We start from the raw sequence: 24,197 nt of genomic DNA, 5'->3' as shown, positions 1-24,197 counted from the left end.
TTAATACGTTATAGAATGTAATATTTAAGGACCATAGGAACTGATGGATTGGAAATCTAACGTACGGATCTTCCCAAATTGAATTTCTAAATTTGTAAAACCAAATGTCGATAGCAAAGATCGACTGTTGGATCGTTCCAAAATTTTAGAAGATAAATGAGACCCTTGGGAAGTTAGGGATTGAAAATCCATGGGCGGATGTTCCAGATTGACTTGTATAAGTTTGTGGACCCTACTTTTGACAGAGGCTTGACTTTTGGTCAATATACTACGAATTGATCTTAAATGTGAAAACCAGTATTACTAGAGACTATGTAGGGCTTAGTGTGACATCCCACATCGCCCAGGGGAGTGATCCTTGTATGTATATTCTCATCTTTACCTAGTACGAGACCTTTTGGGAGCTCACTGGCTTCGGGTTCCGTAGGAACTCCGAAGTTAAGCAAGAAGGGGGCTAGAGCAATCCCATGATGGGTGACCCCCTGGGAAGTTGCTCGTGAGTTCCCAAAAACAAAACCATGAGGGAATGGTAAGCCCAAAGTCGACAATATCATGCTACGGTGATGGAGCAGGCTCGGGAAGTGATCCGCCCTGGGCTGGGATGTGATACTTAGTGGGCCTATATTGGTTAGTAAGTTATCGCATATTATATATACATCAGTTTACGTGTATGAGACGTCATTATTGGTGAACCGGCATAATAACTAAGTTGGTGAACCGGGTGGTCGCCTTCTCGTGGTCATACAAGCCCAAATCAGCAATGCGATCATCCCCAAAAGCACGACCCTTTTTACCGCTTCTAGCAGGCAGTTTATCACTCCGGTGATTAATACAACTCCCAGAACACCAAGCACCAGTACTGCTTTTTCTCCATTACCCACATTCATCCTGGCCAGGATAGCAATGATGACGGACAAACAAAGAGCAGAAAGGATGACACCCATAGCTAACCTGTAACACAAGTAAGGGACATTTAAATTTTAGGGCCTAAATAAGATGAATCTAATTTAGGTCCTGAATCTAATTTAGGTCCTGGTTTCACAAGTCAATGCCATGCCAAGTTAAACTACACCTATGACTCCTTTTGTTTACAAACATTTACCATCTATAACTAGGAATTTCATTCCATATCCACTCCAATAAAATTCAACCATGAATAAATGATGCAACATTCAAAATTAACCAAGGGAAGTTTATTGGCACTCCAAAAATCTCATTCTACACTCCTCACAAGTGTATTTTTCTTTCTAAATATAGAAAGTTTGGAGTGTAAAATGAGAATTTTGGAGTGCCAATAACAATTCTCTTAACCAAACTCAATATACATGGTATAACCGCAAAATTGAAGAATAATTATCATAAGTACTTACACACATAGAGACTATATACCATAGGTATATTTCTTAGAAACTTAATTGGACTAAACTATCATTTAGTGAAGGACGAAATGTATTTGGTAACAATACAGTTTGACGTAAGTTGCAAATGTGGAAAAAACTGCTTCCTCTTATTAAGGAAATATGGATAACAATTGTGGAGATAACACTTACATCCCACTTATTTGATGAAACTGCTGTTAACCGACAAAAACCAACTCTCCATGATAGAGGGAAGTTGGTGAATGTTGATCTATATAAGGACTCCCTACTCATAAAGAAAAGTTCTACGTTATTGGGTTCTATCACCTTAAGAACATTAAGTCTTTCAACGAGTAGAAGATATCATTTTTCTTGTTCTGCAATGGCTGCCTCAGGTATCATGTTAACATCTGTTAGTAATCTAGGAAACTTGTTAATATTATGCATTCCTAGTTTTCCAACATTTGGTATCAAAGCCAAATTAACAAATCCTAGATTCGAATGTATGTGTCGAACTGCATATGTTTTCAGTATGTGAATTTTTTTTTTTTATGAAATGTGTTGAACCAAAGCACATGACAAAATCGGCAGCAGCACTCATGCTTTCCATTATTCCATCCGACAACACATGACAGCACCGTTCAATAAAATGCATGAGGTAGTCTTGCCTCAGAAGTTTTTTAATGTCATGCAGCACTTATGATAATATTTTGAATTCACCAAAGTGAATGATTTGGATGTATATTCTAGCAAAGAAGGGTTTAAAGATTCATTGCATGTTCATACTCTTTTCCAAAGGAAAGAATATATAAAATGCGTAAGGTTTCAATGAATCATTCCTTGTATAATCTTGTAATTATCTTGTCCAAAGACTTGATATATCTGTGATAAAAGATGATTGAAGTGGTCAGAATGTAGATGATGATTTTGAAGGAGTGTTTATATTTCTAACCTAAACGGGATATATAAACATGTGTAAGTGATGCATGAAATTAAAATTGTATTTAATGTTTTATTTGGCTGCCTTAGCAACCTCATTTGCACTTAGCCTTTCGTCGATCGAGCCTCTCAATGGGAGAAACTTCAAAAGGTGGAAACAAGACATTGAGATTTTGATGGGCTTGATGGATCTCGATTTAGCATTGAGAGATGATGAACTTGCACTACTAACTGACACTTCGACTGCTGAGCAAAGATTGAAGCATGAAAAGTGCAAAAAGTCAACAGGATATCGCTTATGGTGATGAAAAGAACCATGAGTGAGACTCTAAGAGGTGGGATACCTGCATGTGACAAAGCTAAGGATTTTCTAGATTCAATTGGAGCAAAGTTCAAAGAGTCCGAGAAAGCTGAAATGGGTGAATTGATGATGACGCTGACCAGTTTGAAATTTGATGAAGGAAAAGGTGTAAAGGAGCACATACTGAAGCTTGTTGACACTGCAACAAAATTGAAGGACTTGGGGGTCCCAGTTGATGATGCTTTTGTTGTTCATATGACATTAACTTCTCTACCTCAATCCTTTGATCAATTGAAGATCACTTACAACACACATAAGCAAAAATGGTCACTAGATGAACTAATTTCCATATATGCTCAGGAGGAAGGCAAGCTCAAAAGAAACACTAACTTTGGTGTTGTGAACTTGGTGCACAAATCTCTAGAATCTGCTGAAATGTGGGAGTAAGAAACTCTTATATGAATTGCATGTATGAATGTGTATTTATATGTATTTGCATGGTTGTCAGTACGCCATTACAATTATGAAGTGATGGTTTAAGACTGAGTTGTAGTAATAAATATGCATGTGCTGAATCTATATGATTATTCTGAGTTATATAGCTTATATATCACAAAGTGTTATATGATTTTTAATTCAGGGAGCTGTGATTATCCAAAGATGATCCATAAAGTTGATTGAATTGATTCATAGAAAAATGAATGTTAAGTTCATTGAAAGTTTGACATCATACATATTAGAGTCAAATGACAGTGATTTTAGAATGCATGTGCCAATGAGCTGCACATGGTTTTCTAGAGTTCGACATTTGAACTGATACTGGTAGATGTGGGGAAGCAAGTTACGTGTAACTGGATGTGATCACTAAGGAGTCAATATTGTAATTGTGATAACACTTTGATTAAATGATTAGTTTACGTCCAAGTGGAAGAATGTTAGAAACTTAATTGGACTAAACTATCATTTAGTGAAGGACAAAATGTATTTGGTAACAATACAGTTTGATGTAAGTTGCAAACGTGGAAAAAAACTGCTTCCTATTATTAAGGAAATATGGATAACAATTGTGGAGATAACTTACATCCCACTTATTTGATGAAATTGCTGTTAACTGACAAAAACCAACTCTCCATGATAGAGGGAAGTTGGTGAATGTTGATCTATATAAGGACTCCCTACTCGTAATGAAAAGTTCTGCGTTATTGGGTTCTATCACCTTAAGAACATTAAGTCTTTCAACAAGTAGAAGATATCCTTTCTCTTGTTCTACAATGGCTACCTCAGGTATCATGTTAACATCTGTTAGTAATCTAGGAAACTTGTTAATATTATATACTCCTAGTTTTCCAACAATATTAACATTGGTGCAACACCATAGCCATCTTAGTACATATGTATGGATAAATCATCTTGAGTTCGATTCCCTTCGTGAATCAAAGAAAAGAAAAAGGAAGAAGAAAACACAATTTTACACTCACTACTAAAAATTTCCATAGGCTATCCTACACCAATAGAGTATCCCTACACAGCCATAGGGTTGATGACCTTTAGAGTTGATGACCTTTAAGACATCTATGCTACTATTTGGAGGCAACTGCTGCAGTTTACTATATTTATCATTTATATATCGACCTTTATCTATTACCTCCTGTCTTGGTTGAAATGTTCTTAAGAACTAGGTGAAGAAAAATAAATGTTGTATATTATTGGACAATTAATCTGATAAACAGCCTCGTAAAGGAATTAATATGAAAACTAGCAAAATGATAAATTCCTAAAATTTTGGGAAGAAAATGACAAACAAGCCATTTTGAACATGTGGGGTATATTAGGTAATAAAATGAAAACCATAAACCATGGAGAGAAAAAGATTGAGTTGGAACATAGATGCTAACATGGACATACAATCAAAGGACTAAAATCCATAAGCTTACATCATGTTTTGATCCAAACTTCTACTTATCACGTGAATCTGAATTTTACACCAAGAAGAAGAAGAACATGCTGGCTGTTAATTAACCATTGATTTCAATCTTGCATCATATTTTGATCTACAAATTATCTAAGGATATGAATCTAACTTTTACACAAGAAGAAGAAGAAGAAGAAGAAGAAGAAGAAAGGAGGAGAAGGAAAGAAGAATAAGGGACGGCGATGATGATGAGGATCATGATGATCCCTGCATCTGGCCGCTCCTGAAGACTGAAGATGATGATAATACCTGCAACTGACTGCTCCTGAAGACTGAAGAAGAAAATATCAAACAAGTAAGCTAATTTTGTAGTAGTTTGTATATATATACACAGTCATAGAGTACTGGCAGTCAATGCAACTAATCGTATGCCCTCTCTGAGGTGTCCAATTCAAGGCAATGTACGTAACATATATTTTAATGTTATTGGCTACTGATCTATTGATTTTCTTCATTATTTTATTATTATTTCTTAGGATCGATGGGATGACGAGAAAAATATCAACAAAATTTTATTTGTACTCACCTAGCTATATACATGCAATGGACGCATGCAATGACTAATGTCGAGTGAATGAGATCCAGTTGATTTACACAAGAAGAATCTACCAGCTGCAGGTTGTCGAATTAAAATAATTTCTTAATTATTCAAAATGATTAAAAACGTTTTTGATCAAAGTGTTTTGGGAATCAATTCTTAAAAATGTAAGTATATTCTGAAAAAACACTTGAAGTATTTACTGTAAGAAGCACATAACTGGTGTATTTTGCATGGCGCACTTTAAGTGCTTTTGAAACAAAAAAAAAATCACCAAAACGCTTATTTTAGAACAATTCCAAACGAGTCCAACATCAATTAAAACAACTTTAGAGAGAAACGATGGAGTTGAAAGATAAACAAATTAATCATGCATTCTTTTAACCCAAGAGCAGGTCAAGTCCCAAAACACCTACACATAAATGATTCAAAGCCTAAGACCACAAGATCGAAAACCCAAATCAAGAACCCCAAATTAAGTTACGTATAACCTACGTCTCTCATTTCATACTTTATTGAAGCTCTAGCCCCCTTGATTCTTTTACCGGCTCTATTTTGCTGCTGCCTTTTTAGTTCATTCCGTTTTGTAGGATGTTTAGTTTTATTTTTTTATGGAAAAACCTAGCTTAATTACAATATTAATTACTAATGTTGTTGACCCCTATTACATGTGTTCACATGACTTTGCAGGAGGTGTTAACTGTTGGTCTTGTATGCCCGGAACAAAATTTTGTGGATGTGAAAATAATTCCAGTCAAAATTCCACATGCATGCGCGTAGATGACAAATAATTAAACTTAATTTGTTTAATATTTGAGCCTGCGAAAGTCCATGTGAGTCTGTGAGGAATGAATCTCAGACAAAAATATCAATGATGAAGGGGACGTAAAACTATCAGTTCCATTTTAGGCAAACAACATTCTTAATTCTTCTTTCTGTATATGGCTCTCATCCGACGGTCACATTTTGAGCAATGAAGGTGGACTCCATAAACTGACCTCCCTGTCCCTGCACACCAATTTATTACAGAAGAAAAATGATTATATTCTCATTGCAGGGTAGAATATATTTCGGGGGAGGAGGTTCATGAGGAGGGTGAGGATGGTGGGGAGTGGGGGGAGGAGGGGCGGCGGGGTTTGTGGCCAATCAACATCATTTTATTGACACTTGCTTTTCTTCCCAGCTGAATCCTAAATAGGTAGTTTATGACTAGTGTTACTTTGCTGTCACATATGTAAAAAGGTATTGAAATTCACATCCCAATTACAAGTTTAATTACAACCTCTCTCTCTATCTCACCCACACACAAATTAACTAGTAGATACTTTATTTTCATAACATTTTATAACAGAGGGCATACTAGAGTGACACAAAATCAATGGAACATTTTATCTAGTACTCTCTATTTTTCCTTCTCAAAAGATTTGAACATTTTAATCTAGCGACTTTAATATATAATTTTGAGTGTTACTGTCTCACAAATGTGGTATTACCAATCTATGCGTAATAAGTGAACGATATATTTTTTTGATAAAAAGTGAACGATATATTTTTTTGGTAAAAAGTGAACGATATAGTTGATATTTAATAAACCTATTATATAATATTAGTACATGTAACATAAGCAGAATAGTAACACCACATCAATGTGAGCATCACACTAAAAAATTCATGGGATAAAATATCTAATTATTTGCCAACTCAACATTTTATATATAATAGGGACGTATTTCAAGTCTGTATTCCACACGGCACGTCCTGGGTTCAATTCATGGCGTTGATGAATCACACGATGTTAGACAGAAAGAGACTAAAATGCCTATATAAGTCTTCTCAGCTCTCGGAAGAATGATATTGTGACCAAAACCACCAACCAGTCCCCTTTAATAGGCATATAGGTGTGCAAAACAAAAAATTAGAATAACTTCATATAATTCATCAAAGTTGTGACTCACTTATACGTGCCAAAGATGACTTCAAAGGGTCAATTGCAGATTAATGGTGCGTTTGATTAGTAAGCAGAAGTTTCATATATATGATGCTTAATGACTAAGCCGAGTACATTATTAACACTAATCAATAATGCACTTATCTAAAACTCAATATGCACATATATACATTCGTTTCATTTTCGAGGAAGCTTGGTTGGCTCTCACAACTTTAAAAAGCTTTCCAAATTTAGCATAATCCAGAGAGGTGGGTTTGCAGACAAAAGGGCAGGGTGGTTAACAGTCGCTGCATGCAATAAGACATCAAAGCTTTGAAGGGTTCTCTTGAAATGACATATATACCCCCCCAATAATTCAAAGCTTACATCCGTGTAGCATGCATGAATATGGGAGGTCTTCGCGTACTGATTAAGCATTAAGATTACAGACCATGGACCACTTTGCATACCTGCAATTCCATGTGCTCCGATCCCAAACCTACAGTTTTAACATGTAAGCGTTAAAATTTACCAGTATTCACAACTAGGAGCAATCGAGGACTTCTCTGCGTCCTAGGACGCGTATTAAAAGTGACCAAGATGAATATCAATGTGATTAATTGTTATTCTTTTGGGAAAAAAAATATGAACAGGTAATCAACAATGTAAAAGGATGAATAATTATTTACAGGGATACTTTGCATGCGGTCCTTAGTCTCTAACACTCTAAATTCTTAATGGTATTCAAAGTTTGATCAAAGTCCCTTGACTTTGTAGACCTCATTATGTTACTATTAATATTTATATTTTTATAGTTTTGACATTAATTGTTTGATATTTTATGAGATTTATAATCCTATAAATTTAAAATCTCTCATTATAATAGTATTATAAACGGCTACAATAAAAAAATTCAAACATTTTGATTGAATAAATGGATAAAAACTATGTAACAATAAGAAATAATAAATGGCAAAAGAATATATCCATAGTGTTAAAAAAATTGGTACATTTCACATATAACAAAGTGGTACATTAATAAAGAAGAATGGGTACATTATAAATAAATTAGGGTCCAAAAAGATTAAAAAATTATGAGTACAAATGAAAATTTAAAATCTATGGGCGCAAAAAGAAATTAATACATGGGCACAAATAAAAACTAAAAAGAAAATACTACAAATTTAAAAAACAGTTGCAAATTAAAAGTTGGTACAAACTAAAAATATAAATATATGATACAAAGTTTAGCCATAAAACATAAATATACCATATATATGTAATTTTTCTATCATTGATTAATTATACAATATCACATGACGGTAAACACATAGGCACAAATATAAATAAAACTTTAAAAAATAAGGGCACAAAAAGAAATTAATATATGGGTACAAAAAAAAAATTGAAAAGAAAATTGGTACAAATTAAAAAAGGTTTGCAAATTAAAAATGGGTACAAACTAAAAATAAAAATATAAGATAAAAAATTTAGTCATAAATATAAAAATACTATAATTGTAACATTTTTAACACTAAGGGAATATATTTAAAAATAAAAAATATTTATGATTGAAATAATTAATGATGTTATTAATACCTAAGGACATTGATCAAAAATTGAAAAAGAATAAGTTTTAATCAATGGAGTAGCAAAAAGAATGATAGGAACCTAATTTCTCCTCATTTATAAATAATGCAGAAAAAACTCGAAAAACATACACATATATAAACGGAAATACTTGAAACGATGAGGGAAGGGGGGAATGGGGCAGGTGAGATGGGAGGAAAGGAGGAGGATTAGAGAGAGGGGTAATTAAGGACGCATTTTTAATATGGGAAGTATTATTGACACTCCAAAAATCTTATTCTACACTTCTTACAAGTGTATTTTTCTTTCTAAATATAGAAAGTTTGGAGTGTACAATGAGAATACAAGTGTATTTTTCTTTCTAAATATAGAAAGTTTGGAGTGTACAATGAGAATTTTGAAGTGTCAATAACAATTCCATGGACGATTCGAATTTTCAAGTTAAGGAGGCATTTTGGTAATATAATTTGGAAAGACGGACCAATTGCCAAGCTAAGTTGTAACCAAATATAGTGTCTCTACAAATTCATTCGCCACAGTTCATCTTGCCAAACTTGAAACCCAACAGACAAAGAGAGAAAGCAGAGGTAAAGCAGCAATCCCTCTAAGTCTTTTGCTTCCAAAGTCCTCCTTCTGCCTCTCTCTCTCTCCCTCCCTCCCTCTTTCTCTCCCTCCGTTTCTCTCTTCTACGAATGTCATCATTAGGGTTTTTAGAAAACCAGGTTCCTACTTCTGATCACACTTCTTTTGTTTATTGTAGCACTCTTTCATTTAAGAATTTTATTGGGTACAACTCTCTCATCATTTATTTTCATCTAACAAAAACAAGAACCCTTTAGTACTTATAGCATACTAATAATTAAACCATTTTCCCCATATATAATCCGCATATACATGCTTTTTTATGCTCAAATGTGTATTTTGAACTAGCTAATTGTTGGGTTTATTGGGTCTTGATCTAAATCAGGAATTTGAGCACTGGTGGAGTCAGAGTTCCATCAATTTCTTCTAGCTTTTCCTACAAACTAAAGAAGAAAACCTACATAAATATGGGAAGGGGCAAGATAACTATTTCGAGGATAGAAAACCGAACCACAAGGCAAGTGACTTTTGCGAAACGACGGGCAGGGCTGATCAAGAAGACTCATGAGCTTTCTGTGCTATGTGATGCCCAGATCGGCCTTGTCATTTTCTCAAGCACTGGCAAGATGTTTCAGTACTGCAGTGAGTCATCAAGGTGATGAACTAGCTAGCCCTCCTATTTTTTATATGTTTTATATTTTCTTGCTTTCTTGGTGTTTTTTTGGGTTTTGTTTTATTTTTTTTTCTTTATTCTGATGTGTTTGCCAGATGGGTTTTATCATGATCTGGTTGCATAATTTGTGTATATTTTTCCAGTTTGGAGATTAATGGTTACACAAGTTTGATTAATGTTTCTCTTTCATTTTACAGCAGATCATATTTTGATTTCTGGGTTCGCTTTTTTTTCAAATCACTCAACTCCTCTCTCCTTTCGTTTTTCTTTTCAGTGATCTATGTGTTTTATTGTTATTGTTGCCATTTGGGTTTTCGTTTTTTCTACAGTCTTCTTGTACATGGTCTGCTCTCTCTCTCTCTCTCTCTCTCCCCCCCCCCCCCCCCCCCCAAAAAAAAAAAAAAAAACAGTGTAAGTTATTTATTTTTCCTTTAATTTCTTTTTCTGAGCACCACAGGTTGATCTTTACACACTATGGTTTGGTTTTCAGTTTTGGCTCATTAGCCTAATCAAATTTAAATGATTTGACCAATTGAGTATGCTTGCTATTTGGTCAGATCTGCATACCTAGGGTTTTCCTAACCTATTAATTTCTCACTGAGGCACTCATGATTAACTATGTCAGCAAAAACAAATAGTAAGAAATAAATAATTCACAGTCAATAGTTATTTCTGCCACAGACTATGTCTTCCTACTACAGTTTCTACGGTTTCTACAGTCTGATCTTACTCTTTATTTTCATTTGATCGTTTCTCTCTTTTGAATTTTGGGTAAATCAGATTTTTATATTCGTTATAGAGTTGAAGTTTCTCTGAGTTTAAAAAATATATATTATAGTGCTACATTTGTTCTCCTGTAATTGGACCTGCTAGATCGTTATAACTGTGCTTTGCATGAAATGTTATGATGAATTATTTTTCTAGATCTTTACTGAGTGAAATGTAAATTAATTATGTAACATACATATGCCTATCAATTACAATGCTACACGTCCAATTAAGTGTTATACATGATGCAACTTTGGAAATTAAATTTTATAGTAATCAGTATATATCATGAACTGCATGGTTTTGTTTGTATGTTTTATAGCATGGAGGAGCTTATTCAAAGGTACCAGGTTACAAAAGGGATTCGAGTACCGCAACACAACGACACGGTATATGCACTCAATGATTATGTACTGAATTTGAATTCAAAACCAATATGGTTATTCTAAGTACTTATGTTCTGAGAATTAAGTGTGGCATACCTTGTAATTTGTGGACGAAGGAATATATGAATGCTGAGTTGAGAAAAATGAGGAGAGAAACTCAGCATCTGGAATTGAGTTTGCAACGCTACACGGGCGAGGATTTACGCTGCGTTCGATTTGATGATCTGGTGGAGCTTGAACACCAGCTGGAGGAGTCTGTTAACAGGGTTCGAGCTAGGAAGGTAATCTTCAATTGTCTCCTAATTACAATATCTTTAGGGGAGTGTTATCGATACATCCATTTTTACTTCTCACACAACCCTTTTAATTTTCTACCATCGGATAGAATGAATTGATGAAGATCAATGTCCCAAAATTAATAACAGTGTGAGAGAGGTAAAAAAAAGTGTGTAAATAGTATTAGCCTATCTTTATATTGATGTTATATATGTATGCCCTTTAGTTAGCTATATTTCAGTGTTACACGTTTAACTTTGGTACTGTATGATTTGTAACATGGTCACATTAAGATGTCCATTAACAAATAACAAAAATTCTACTATGCTCCTGTGTATCTAATAAACCAAGACTTTTAATTACCAGTAGATATTGATCAGTGAATTCTTGACCAATGATTTGACGATCAAAAATTTGGTGTATATGATTCTCCGTAACATACTAAGGAATCCTGTGTTTTAATTACCTAACCTTTTTTGTTCAAATATTTCTTGGTTTTTTTTTTTTTTTTTTCAAATGACTAATTAATTGGAAAATTGGTGTACAGTTTGAGGTCTTGCAACAGCAGACAGACAATCTTCTTGCAACGGTAAATTTTTAAACCCATGATCGCTAGCAATATATTAACTTTTTGGTGAATGATCTGAAATACTGATGGGTTGCTTTGTCATGGAACTTAGACCAAAAGATTGGAGGAAGAAAATGAGCAACTATTCCATCTGGTGAGTATCTGCAGGGTTATATCTAAGTTTTAAATTACTGAAATATCCCTGAGTCAATATATACATAACCTAAAGCTCTCCATATATATAAGATTCATTTTACACTCGAATTCATTGCTAGCATGCAGTTAATTTGATCAGTTTATCAAATATAATAGTTATCCATGTTGCGTACGTTCTTATGGAAACTTAGATTAAGGCGCATCAGGCTGCAGCATTTGGTCATGATCAGGCGCATCTTGAGGCTCATGAGCAGGTGGAGAATCTGGAGATGCTGCCGAAATCTGAAGAGCGTCGATATGTGCTCGATCAATTCCCATTTGGAGGTGAAGAACAACCAAGCAGTGTGCTTCAGCTTGCTACTTTGCAGCCTCAGCGTCAGTTCAACCCTTACCCTCACCAGCCTGATCATCATCATCCCGGCCTTCTCGATTTCAATCTGAGCGGCCCTTCCATCTACGGTATGTATGCAGCAGTTTTATATACTATATGATCACGATCACACAAAGACACAGTGTTAAGTTGTATTGGTATATAATATACATGCAGCCTAATTAACTATTCTTTTACTTCTTTATAACAACATGTTCCTATTTACAACTATGATATTAATTTTATCTGAATCTTATTAGTTTTGTTGTTTTGCAGAGTGACAGTTTATGAGAAGGGCAAGCTAGCTCTGGCATGCGTTAAAAAAAGATATATATGACTTGTTAAGAATATTATCTGATCAGTGTCCTTTTATGTTATGGATTTGGGGTTCCACATTTCTAATTTACTTTTGAATTTCTAGCAAAAGATGATGTTGGTTTTTGTCAATATATATCATGAATATTGATGATGAGTGATGAGTGATTACTAATATTTTACATACAATTAATATTATTGGGGCTTTGGTTACAATATTTACATTATTTAGTCTACGACGATATCAAAGAATTCAATGTAGTGACTTGTTTTGGTCTTGATTTGTTTGCCTACATTTTGAACAAATAGAAGTAATTATAAGTTACACCCAAAGGTGTTAAGGAATTTATATGCATATTGATGAGAAAGTCACCTTGGTTTTGGGCTATGATCGAAAGAACCTTGTGGCAACCTTGGGCAAGGCCTTTGTGAAGGAAGTATCCTTGTGGCAAGCTCGACACAATTAGGAAATCTTGCATCACAAGCTTTTGTTTAGGCAAATATTTTACGTGACTGTCAAACTCTCGTCATTGATTTTACCAATTCACTTATGTTACAATGCATGTGTATATATCAAACCTTGATCTTGGGCAAGGCTTGTGTGAAGGGGATAGCCTTGGGCGCAATTGTCAAGCTCAACCTAATTAGAAAACCTTGGATCACAAGCCTTTGTTTAGTACAGATCTTTTTAATGTAATCGTCGTGATATCACTGATTGTATCAACTTTATCATACTATAACACTTAAATTAACAACGCAGTAAGAAAACAATCACTTGGTCGTTTTATTTGTATTGTTAAGGAGCACTCCCTAAACTTGATCTTATACTATTACCATGTCATTGTTAATCAAGCTCCTTCATTGAACCTGACCAAATCTTTACCTTTAATATTAGGGAGTTTTAATGAAACACTCTTGGTACTGTTCATTTTTAACAAAAAATCATATTTTTACATTTTCTGGTACTATTTACTTACACCTTTATTTGTCATTTTTCATTAAAGCTAAAGTTTTTATTTTTTATTTTATTTTTATTTTTTTCTCGTTAGTTTTCCTTTAACATTAACTATCACCCCCTAAAACTTTAGCTAAAATTAATTGTCTTCGGCCCTTCTTAACAAGAAAAGAATGTCATCAAGTTATCAACCATCAACACAAAATCTTGCACTAGAAATGTTTTCTTTTGCGTTTTAAGTACATTAATGATTAATGAAAACAAATAATTGCGTATTTTTTTTCATTTTCCTGGGGGATAAAATGATTTTTTTTTTTTATTTGTAGGAAAGGGACAAAATGATTTAAGCACTAGTAATATGACAAGGGAAATTGTTTTTTTCAAGGGACCAGTCGGTGGCTTCCCACGATAGTATACTCTTCGAAGGCCAGAAAGACTCATAGATGCATATCAACCCCCCCTTGGTATCATCGTGTGATTCACACAGCGTCAATACTCAAAACTAATACGTGTGTCGTGTGAAATACAGATCTAAAATTTGTCCTCAACCACTAGACCATCCCTAAGTGGTTTTGACAAAAGAAATTGAATGTTGAATAATCATGTCAAAATCAAAGTAATGTGTTTTTTATAAATCCTTTATCTTTCACCAATCATTCTCCATCAATCGTATGTATTACAAATAAAACATGCATTGATAATTCAATGATGAAAATGAATATTCCCACACGTTATTAATTACGTCTCTATTTGATTAAAACACAATTGGAAAATCATTCACTATTTTAAGGATGCAATTCTGAAAACAATTAACGAATTCAAGTACTCTATTTACATAGAGAAACCAACCTGTCTACCCGTACACACCCTGGCGCACGTTAGCAGGGCCCCACCAGGCCCCCAAAACCACGGGTATGATGAGTACTAGTAGTGAGCTCCAATCCAGCAAAGCCAACAAACCCTCCGCCCGTTCTTCCACCTCCCTCGATGCCGTCCACCGCAAAACCCTAACCCAGTTCTTCTCAGTGGCGCGAAAATCCTCGCTCCTCAAGCAATCCCTCGCCATCATCGTCGTCGTCCTCGTCCTATACGCCTTCCACAACACCTTCCACAACACCTTCCTCACGCCCGCCGCCACTTCCAAGCTCGAGAACGCCTTCCCCTCCTTCTCCTCCGCCTCTTCCACTACTCAGGAAAATCAGCTTAATTTGCAGGGAAAGCCTGTTAAAGTGTACCTCTACGATCTCCCTAAGCGGTTCACTTACGGAGTCATCGAGCATCATTCGCTTGCTCGCGGTGGCCGGCCCGACGACGACGTTTCGAAGCTCAAGTACCCGGGTCACCAGTACATGGGCGAGTGGTACCTGTTCCAGGACCTGCTCAAACCCGAATCGGAACGGGTCGGTTCGCCTGTTGAGAGGGTATTGGATCCGGAAGAAGCAGACTTGTTCTACGTGCCGTTCTTCTCGTCATTGAGCCTGATTGTTAACCCGGCGCAACCAGCTTCCGGGTCAGAGAAGCCGTTGTACAGCGACGAGGAGAATCAGGTGGCCTTGATTGAGTGGCTGGAGTCGCAGGAGTACTGGAAGAGGAACAATGGCCGAGACCATGTGATCATGGCTTCGGACCCCAATGCTCTACACATAGTGATTGACAAAGTCAAAAATTGTGTACTGCTTGTTTCCGATTTTGGGCGGGTGAAGGAGGACCAAGGATCGCTTGTGAAGGACGTGATCGTGCCTTACTCTCATCGCATCAACACTTACACGGGCGACATCAGCGTCGAGAATAGGAACACCCTGTTGTTCTTCATGGGAAACCGCTTTCGAAAAGACGTACATTTTCAATTTCATACTAAATTTCTTAACTTGATAATTTTTGTTGGTTATTATGATAAACTATCTTGTTGGTATGTTTGAAATACTGCATTTTTATTAAGCATTGTGTGATTGCTGCCTGCCATCTAAGTCTATGAATTACGGATTTGAATATGAAATTATGAATCAAGAAACTTTATGGGGGTAAATGTTTGATATTAGGATCAGTTATCTGCTTTCCTGAGCTAATGTATGACTTTCGGGGCTTTTTTCGTGTTCGTGCAGGGTGGAAAGATACGTGATTTACTTTTCCAATTACTTGAAAATGAAGAGGATGTTATAGTAAAGCATGGAACCCAATCCACAGAGAATCGACGGGCTGCTACACGTGGAATGCATACGTCGAAGTTCTGTTTGAATCCGGCTGGTGATACTCCATCAGCCTGTCGACTTTTTGATTCTATAGTTAGTTTGTGTGTGCCTGTGATAATCAGTGATAGCATTGAGCTTCCATTCGAAGATGTTATAGACTACAGAAAGATAGCAATATTTGTAGAATCCAATGCAGCTTTAAAGCCAGGATTCTTAGTCTCAATGCTGAGAGGAATCCCCACTGAGAGAATTCTGGAGTACCAGACAGAGCTAAATGAGGTTAGTCCAAAATCTTTGTATTTTGGGATTTGATTTGCCTTCTCTTTCCGTTGTTTATTATTCTGCTATAATTCTTGTTCTTATTTTTTTGAACTTATAGATTCTGTTTCAGCATTGTAAGGAAGCTAAGGTATATAAACACATGAGCATACATAGGGAAACTAATGCAAACTGGTACAGGATTTGTATCTCATCTGTTAGACCATATATATGAGTGTGTCTGAGATGTAAACCTGTACTTAGGTCCTCACTTTTTGAACTGGAACGGTTGCATCAATTTCTGTCTTTTGTTCACTTCAAAAAACAGAAGGGGGCAAAAAATAGTTGAGTTGTCGTGCCTAGGAAGGTCTTCGACACGGTAAAATCATGACATCTTACATACTCTGAATCCTCTCTGCAGCCACGCTGAAATTCTTGGTTACTTTGTGGAAAAGTGGTGTTGATGCATAAGAGTTTTACAATTGAAGTTTTTGTGCATTTTATGTGACCGCAATTTGGTATATGAAAATGGTACAAAATTACTGTCATCTATTAAGTAATTACAGTGCACAGGTAATACCAGTGGAAATTACTATTCCTTACTAATCTGAATTTTGTGATTTAGGTGAGGCATTATTTTCAATATGGAGAACCAAATGGAACAGAGAATGAAATCTGGCGCCAGATCGCACAGAAGCTCCCCTTTATCAAATTGACAATCAACCGCGAAAGGCGACTGGTCAAGAGGGATTCAAATGTGCGAGACTGCTCTCGTCTTTGCTCAAACCAGAACGGGATTATAACTAGCCTATGATGCCACTTTCATCAATGAGAGACTATCTTAACCTGAGAAGTGAGAACTCTCTCTGTCAGTCATGGATCTTCATATATAGATCAGAAAGCCTTGGATCGACCATTTGCCGTTAAGGATTAGCTTATGCATCTTCGGAAGAGTGATGAGCGGTCGCTACTTTGTCCTAAGCTGCAGCTTTATGCGGGTTATAGCAAGGCTGAATGACACACGCAGTTCTTTATTTCACAGATGGGGGTTTTCGATACCGGAACCTTATACAATTTGTTGTACTTGTAAATACTTCTGTGGTCTTGAAGAATCAGCAGCTGGAAATTAAATTAAATTACTTGTAACTTGGAATTCATTTATACATGGTAGATAATAAAAAATCATATTTGCTTCAGGCTTGTTTTATTAACACCTCACGTTTTGTTTACTACATCTCCACATACTTAATACACTTTACATTTACTTTTTAAATTAAAATTTATCTTAACACACCTCACGTATTTTCCAATATTACCCTCACATCTCACATCTCACACACCCCACAATTGTCAACTAATTAACCACACATCAAATTCTTCGTATCTTTCAAACAAAAGAATAATCCACATTTTAAAGACAAGAAACATGAATTAAATTGTTGTATAAAATCTCCATCTTGCCGCTTGATTTACAAACATCCGTCAAATTTTCTTGAACAATTACGTTGGATTCTAAGAAGCCTAGTGGACAAATGGTAGGAACTGCTCTTATAAGGTCATGTCAGTTTCAACCAGCCAAAAAACATTGAATTTCTTCATCATCAAACAGCCACAAGAATATTACATTTAATTACATTTTAAAATTTTCAACATTCTCCAGTTTTCTTCCTATTTCTTGGATTCCAATTAGAGCAAGGCTTTGCAAAAAGTCAAAATTTTATTCCATTATTTAAATAATTTCTTGAGTGTGAAAACCAACGAATGAACGGGGAGAAAAACTCAAATTTTTGTTCCGTTCATCAAAAGATATATTTTCATCAACTTGTGTTTTGAAAAGGCCACGATTAGTACTTTGATACCGATTGTCCGCAATAACTATCGCTATCATGGTAGCAACAGTTATGTGAAAGAATCGCTAGTTTCTTACCGAACCCATCTTTTCAATTTTTTCTTTTTTAGTTTTTTAGTTTTTTTTTTTTTTTTGCTTATGTTTGTTTGAAATGTTGAGAAATTCGAGGGCTAGTAGGGGACCGTTACCTTAGTGTCACAAGGTTAGGTGACACCGAGTCTACACCATGTAGTAGTGGTACATGGATGGTTCTGCTTGGTTAATTCACGATGGGGGACCATATTATTTATGGATCGTGCTTGGTTAATCCACGATGGGCGATCCTTATGGCCATTTATACTTAGAGTGATTATGCTTGGTTAATCCGCGATAGGTGATCACTGCCTAACAGTTTTGTAGGTGTGACTCTGCTTGGTTAATCCGCGATGGGGAGTCACTAGTGGTCCTGCTTGGTTAATCGGGACCATATTATTTATGGATTGTGCTTGGTTAATACACGATGGGCGATCCTTATGGCCATACATACTTAGGGGTCATCATGCTTGGTTAATCCGCGATGGGTGATCACTGTCTAACAAATTTTTGAGAGTGACTTTGCTTGGTTAATCCGTGATGGGGCTTCACTACCTACATGGTTACTCAGGGGTGGCTCTACTTGGTTAATCCACTATGGGGGGCCACTTCCTATTTGGTTACTTATGTAGGCTTTGGCCGAACTACGTCCTTCTAGCCTTAGTTTTTAATGTACATATGAACGATGGATTTTGAGAATCTTGTGGTTTGAATTAGAAAAGTCGTTGGATGTCTAGGTGACTCATTCGGAGTTTTCAACGACTTGATTATGATTTCATAAAGCATGATTCTATACTTGATGTTTATAGATTGTGATCGCTAGTCTGTTTTTATTGAATATCACGTACTTGTATTATTGTCACTCACCCGAGCTTCGCAACTTATCCAAGTTCTGATTTGCCCAGTGCACCATTTCCATGATGTAGGCACTGATTTTACATGCGACAAGTCTGGGTAGATTACGAGAAACTGATTGATATTTTGGTTCCGTTGAGTGATCCGGAACTCGATGTGGTTGGATTCCGTTGAGTGGTCCGGAATCCTTACTCTTGCTCATTTCCATAAGGTTAGTTTAGAACCCTAGATTCAAGTGCATGGGAATTACCCACAATAGATCATGTGAATACAAATTAGAATTACCATGTAATTATTCATAATCCAAGTAGGGAATTATATAGAGTTCATTGGTTAAATTCGTGAAATGATATGTTATCGCATTGTTTGATTAACATAATTAAATGATAAGATCGTGCATCTTTGATTCATGAATTGATTAATTGACGAGATTGTGGAATGACACTGGATATGAGTGTTGTTATTATGATTATTTTAGTTGAGCAATGTTTCTAGAGAATAATATTGTGCATTGTTAATTTTTTTTAATATGTTACACGCTATGAATTGTGATTTTATGTGGAAAACATGATGATTTATGTGATGGATGAAGCGGAAATGTTAATCGTCATGTAGGATTGTTATGTTGGATATCATTGTTATTGTTATTTGTTGATAAATATGGCTAAAGAATATGATTGTGAAGTTTTCAGTTTCTCGAAAGAGTAAACCTTCGTGACTAATTTGTTTCTTGTTATCAACTCTGAAGTTGGTGTTGGAACCAAACTCTACTAAAACAATAGGGAGTATGAAGGTTGTTGTCTTAACTTGAAAGATTCTGGTCCAGGTTGGTAGACTATTGTTGCTATGATTTATGTGTCTTAGATTGCCTTTCTTCCTTTCCAGTTTCTCTTAGGAACTACATTTATTTCTGCTATTTTGTTTGACAAGAAACTCAGGAATCACAGTATTTCGTCGGAGAAAACCAAATAGAACATATAATTTGGACACTAATTTTCCAGGTTTTTTCGTTGGAAATATACTAGGCGTTCTATAAAGAATACAGCATCTGAATATGTAATGGTAAGTTTACATGTGGAATAAGGTCATGGGTAGCTTAAGCTTTTGTCTGTCGTTATTACGTCTTGATGCTTCGATCATCTTTTGAGCATTAAAGATTCGGCTTAAAAGCTGTGAAAAACTTATGGTTATGCCTTGATGTTTAATGTGTATACTTTTTTACGCAGAGTGAAAGTATGGACTTCATGAGTGCAATGTCAAAACATGTCAAACTTTGAAGTTTATTGCAAAATCTGCATTCAATTCCTGGATCGTATGCTTTCTGTCCGACTTGACTTGCTAATGCAGATTGATGTGCTTGAGGTTGATGGAGTTTATTATGGTACGTGCTTCTCACTATTCTCTAAGCTATGATTCTTCCTTACAAATCACTGGACTCCGTGCAGCACCCAATTTTTTTGTACCAGAATACTATAGCCGCACGCACATGTTTTTCAGGATCATAGCTCACGATTTGGTCATGTTTTGGTAGGTTTCTCTGGTTGTCATCGCTACGAGGCTCACCAGCGCCTTGGGCTCCCCACAATACATTGCAAAATTAGACGTGGAACAAAAGAAACTCTCAGGTAATGTTGTTGCCTCGTCTTATCAGTGCTTAATTATTTAGTTTGAGGTGTTCTTTTCCAATTCACATATAATTTCTCTTCATCTTATAGGCATCACGTCCGCTGACTCTCCGTGGGTAGTCCTTTGGAGTGAATTTGCAGCGTTTACCAAGTTAATCAGCTATGGCATCGAGTATCATGTGCCTCCACTTGTTTATACAAAATCTTGTCAATAATATGTAATGTTTACAAGGTTGAAAGAGATGTTTCCGATAGAATAGCGTACAGGGTTTTGGAGGAGTGCTGAGTTCCGAGGAGATGAAAGAGATGTTTCCAACATTTTTGGTTTTTTCTAGTCGAGTTAAATAAGAAAAATGAATTTTGCACACCTTTTTTTAATCCTGTATTCATGTTTTTTTGTGCAAAAATCATTTCCCTTGAATAAAGAAGCTCCAGCCGAGTATTGACTTACATGAGATTAAATTTTATTTTAATTTTACCTCCAAAGGAATCAAATTTAAGGGGAAAATCTCAAGTGCTAAATTTCGCAAACCCTAATCTAGAGTTCGAACCCTAAATTAAATTTCGAGCCCTAAATTAAATTTGTTCTCAACCATTAGGTCATCCTGTGGTGGTTCCGACAAGAAAAATTGAATGTTGAATATTGAATATTCATGTCAAAATCAAAGTAATGTGTTTTTTCTAAATCCTTTATCTTTCACCCATCAACCTCCATCAATTGTATACATTACAAATAAAACATGCACTAATAATTCAATGATGAAAATAAATATTCCCACAAGTTATTAATTACGTCACTATTTTAACGATGCGATTCTGATAACAAGTAACAAATTCTAGGTACTCATTTTTTTCACAGAGAAACCAACCTGTCTCCCAGTACACACCCTGGCGCACGTTAGCATGGCACACCGAGCCCCGAAAAAAACGGGTATGATGAGTAGTGAACTTCAATCGAGCAAAGCCAACAAACCCTCCGCCCTTTCTTCCACCTCCCTCGATGCCCTCCGCCGCAAAACCCTAACCCGGTTCGTCTCAATGGCGCGAAAATCCTCGCTCCTCAAGCAATCCCTCGCCACCATCGTCGGTGTCCTCGTCCTATACGCCTTCCTCAACAACTTCCTCACTCCCGCCGCCACTTCCAAGCTCGAGAACGCCTTCCCCTCCTTATCCTCCTCCGCGTCCAATTTGATCTCCTCCGACGTGTTTGCTACCCTGGAAAATCAGCTTAATTTACCCGGAAAGCCCGTTAAAGTGTACCTATACGATCTCCCAAAGCGGTTCACTTACGGAGTCATCGAGCATCATTCGCTGGCTCGCGGTGGCCGGCCCGACGACGACGTTTCGAAGCTCAAGTACCCGGGTCACCAGCACATGGGTGAGCGGTACCTGTTCCGGGACCTGCTCAAACCCGAATCGGAACGGGTCGGTTCGCCCGTTGAGAGGGTATTGGATCCGGAAGAGGCAGACTTGTTCTACGTGCCCTTCTTCTCGTCATTGAGCCTGATTGTTAACCCGGCGCGACGGGCTTCCCGGTCGGAGAAGCCGTTGTACAGCGACGAGGAGAATCAGGTGGCCTTGATTGAGTGGCTGGAATCGCAGGAGTACTGGAAGAGGAACAATGGCCGAGACCATGTGATCATGGCTTCGGACCCCAATGCTCTGTACAAAGTGATTGACAAAGTAAAAAATTGTATACTGCTTGTTTGCGATTTTGGGCGGTTGAAGGAGGACCAAGGATCGCTTGTGAAGGACGTGATCGTGCCTTACACTCACCGCATCAACACTTACACGGGCGACATCAGCGTCGAGAAAAGGAACACCCTTTTGTTCTTCATGGGAAACCGCTTTCGAAAAGACGTACATTTTCTTTTTCATACTAAATTTCTTAACTTGATAATTTTTGTTGGTTATTATGATGAACTATCTTGTTGGTATGTTTGAAATGCTGCATTTTTATTAAGCATTGTGCGATTGCTGCTTGCCATCTAAGTCTATGAATTACGGATTTGAATATGAAATTATGAATCAAGGAACGTTATGGGGGTAAATGTTTGATATTAGGATCAGTTATCTGCCTGCCTGAGCTAATGTATGACTTTTGGGGCTTTTTTCGTGTTTGTGCAGGGCGGAAAGATACGTGATTTACTTTTCCAATTACTTGAAAATGAAGAGGATGTTATAGTAAAGCATGGAACCCAATCCAGAGAGAGTCGACGGGCTGCTACACGTGGGATGCATACGTCAAAGTTCTGTTTGAATCCGGCTGGTGATACTCCATCAGCCTGTCGACTTTTTGATTCTATAGTTAGTTTGTGTGTGCCTGTGATAATCAGTGATAGCATTGAGCTTCCATTCGAAGATGTTATAGACTACAGAAAGATAGCAATATTTGTAGAATCCAATGCAGCTTTAAAGCCAGGATTCTTAGTCTCAATGCTGAGAGGAATCCCCACTGAGAGAATTCTGGAGTACCAGACAGAGCTAAACGAGGTTAGTCCAAAATCTTTGTATTTTGGGATTTGATTTGCCTTTTCTTTCCGTTGTTTATTATTCTGCTACAATTCTTGTTTTTTTTTTTTTTTTTTTTTGTAACTTATATATTCTGTTTCAGCATTGTAAGGAAGCTAAGGTATATAAACACATGAGCATACATAGGGAAACTAATGCAAACTGATACAGGATTTGCATCTCATCTGTTAGACCATATATATGAGTGTGTCTGAGATGTAAACCTGTACTTAGGTCCTCACTTTTTGAACTGGAATGGTTGCATCAATTTCTGTTTTTTGTTCACTTCAAAAAAACAGAAGGGGGCAAAAAATAGTTGAGTTGTCGTGCCTAGGAAGGTCTTCTACACGGTAAAATCATGACATCTTACATACTCTGAATCCTCTCTGTGGCCACTCTGAAATTCTCGGATACTTTGTGGAAAAGTGTTGTTGATGCATAAGAGTTTTACAATTGAAGTTTTTGTGCATGTTATGTGACCACAATTTGGTGTATGAAAATGGTACAAAATTACTGTCATCTATTAAGTAATTACAGTGCACAGGTAATGCCAGTGGAAATTACTTTTCCGTACTAATCTGAATTTCGTGATTTAGGTGAAGCATTATTTTCAATATGGAGAACCAAATGGAACAGTGAATGAAATCTGGCGCCAGATCGCACAGAAGCTCCCCTTTATCAAATTGACAATCAACCGCGAAAGGCGACTTGTCAAGAGGGATTCAAATGTGCGAGACTGCTCTTGTCCCTGCTCAAACCAGACCGGGATTATAACTAGCCTATGATGCCACTTTCATCAATGAGAGACTATATTAACCTGAGAACTCACTCTGTCAGTCATATGGATCTTCATATATAGATCAGAAAGCCTTGGATCGACCATTTGCCGTTAAGGATTCGCTTATGCATCGTCGGAAGAGTGATGAGCAGGTCGCTACTTTGTTCTAAGCTGCATCTTTATGCGGGGTATAGCAAGGCTGAATGACACACGCAGTTCTTTCTTTCACAGATGGGGGGTTTTCGATACCGGAACCTTATACAATTTGTTGTACTTGCAGATACTGTTGTGGTCATGAAGAATCAGCAGCTGGAAGTTAAATTAAATTAATTGTAACTTTTAATTCATTTGTACATTGGTAGATAATAAAAATCATATTTGTTTCA

At 36.5% G+C, this 24,197-nt stretch overlaps 4 protein-coding genes across 5 annotated transcripts; all 4 read left to right on the top strand.

The window, feature by feature from the left end:
• Nucleotides 1-2,613: 2,613 nt before the first annotated feature.
• On the top strand, nt 2,614-3,045 carry LOC137724662 (uncharacterized). The gene has a single exon (XM_068463402.1). It carries the CDS (start codon nt 2,614-2,616, stop codon nt 3,043-3,045), a length of 432 nt encoding a protein of 143 aa, XP_068319503.1.
• A 6,559-nt stretch (nt 3,046-9,604) lies between these two features.
• Nucleotides 9,605-12,685, top strand: LOC137724660 (MADS-box protein FBP24). Its single transcript, XM_068463401.1, has 7 exons — nt 9,605-9,862; nt 10,971-11,037; nt 11,151-11,315; nt 11,858-11,899; nt 11,991-12,032; nt 12,226-12,493; nt 12,681-12,685. The coding sequence occupies exons 1-7, from the start codon at nt 9,675-9,677 to the stop codon at nt 12,683-12,685; spliced, it is 777 nt and encodes a 258-aa protein (XP_068319502.1). The 5' UTR covers nt 9,605-9,674.
• A 1,798-nt stretch (nt 12,686-14,483) lies between these two features.
• On the top strand, nt 14,484-17,312 carry LOC137725401 (probable arabinosyltransferase ARAD1). 2 transcript variants are annotated; one of them, XR_011067518.1, is made up of 4 exons: nt 14,484-15,509; nt 15,777-16,142; nt 16,543-16,652; nt 16,747-16,880. XR_011067518.1 is itself a non-coding variant. In XM_068464068.1 (3 exons), exons 1-3 carry the CDS (start codon nt 14,589-14,591, stop codon nt 16,933-16,935), a joined length of 1,476 nt encoding a protein of 491 aa, XP_068320169.1. In that variant the 5' UTR covers nt 14,484-14,588; the 3' UTR covers nt 16,936-17,312. The 2 variants fall into 2 exon arrangements, 1 of the variants encoding a protein (XP_068320169.1); XM_068464068.1 differs by lacking the exon at nt 16,543-16,652 and having other exon boundaries at nt 16,747-17,312.
• Nucleotides 17,313-21,397: 4,085 nt separating this feature from the next.
• Nucleotides 21,398-24,197, top strand: LOC137725400 (probable arabinosyltransferase ARAD1). The gene is made up of 3 exons (XM_068464067.1): nt 21,398-22,382; nt 22,650-23,015; nt 23,630-24,197. The coding sequence occupies exons 1-3, from the start codon at nt 21,426-21,428 to the stop codon at nt 23,816-23,818; spliced, it is 1,512 nt and encodes a 503-aa protein (XP_068320168.1). The 5' UTR covers nt 21,398-21,425; the 3' UTR covers nt 23,819-24,197.

This window comes from Pyrus communis, chromosome 2, assembly GCF_963583255.1.
Source record: "Pyrus communis chromosome 2, drPyrComm1.1, whole genome shotgun sequence".
NCBI lineage: Eukaryota > Viridiplantae > Streptophyta > Magnoliopsida > Rosales > Rosaceae > Pyrus > Pyrus communis.
Note: the sequence above shows the minus strand (reverse complement) of the source record. Positions and strands in the feature narration are given on the sequence as shown.

Coding starts and splice junctions, on each gene's coding strand:
- LOC137724662 (XM_068463402.1), top strand. CDS start 2,614: ATGAGTGAGACTCTAAGAGGTGGGATACCTGCATGTGACAAAGCTAAG.
- LOC137724660 (XM_068463401.1), top strand. CDS start 9,675: ATGGGAAGGGGCAAGATAACTATTTCGAGGATAGAAAACCGAACCACA. Junction 11,316..11,857: donor ACAGGGTTCGAGCTAGGAAG/GTAATCTTCAAT, acceptor ATTGGTGTACAG/TTTGAGGTCTTGCAACAGCA. Junction 12,033..12,225: donor ATGAGCAACTATTCCATCTG/GTGAGTATCTGC, acceptor ATGGAAACTTAG/ATTAAGGCGCATCAGGCTGC.
- LOC137725401 (XM_068464068.1), top strand. CDS start 14,589: ATGATGAGTACTAGTAGTGAGCTCCAATCCAGCAAAGCCAACAAACCC. Junction 15,510..15,776: donor GAAACCGCTTTCGAAAAGAC/GTACATTTTCAA, acceptor GTGTTCGTGCAG/GGTGGAAAGATACGTGATTT. Junction 16,143..16,746: donor ACCAGACAGAGCTAAATGAG/GTTAGTCCAAAA, acceptor TTTGTGATTTAG/GTGAGGCATTATTTTCAATA.
- LOC137725400 (XM_068464067.1), top strand. CDS start 21,426: ATGGCACACCGAGCCCCGAAAAAAACGGGTATGATGAGTAGTGAACTT. Junction 22,383..22,649: donor GAAACCGCTTTCGAAAAGAC/GTACATTTTCTT, acceptor GTGTTTGTGCAG/GGCGGAAAGATACGTGATTT. Junction 23,016..23,629: donor ACCAGACAGAGCTAAACGAG/GTTAGTCCAAAA, acceptor TTCGTGATTTAG/GTGAAGCATTATTTTCAATA.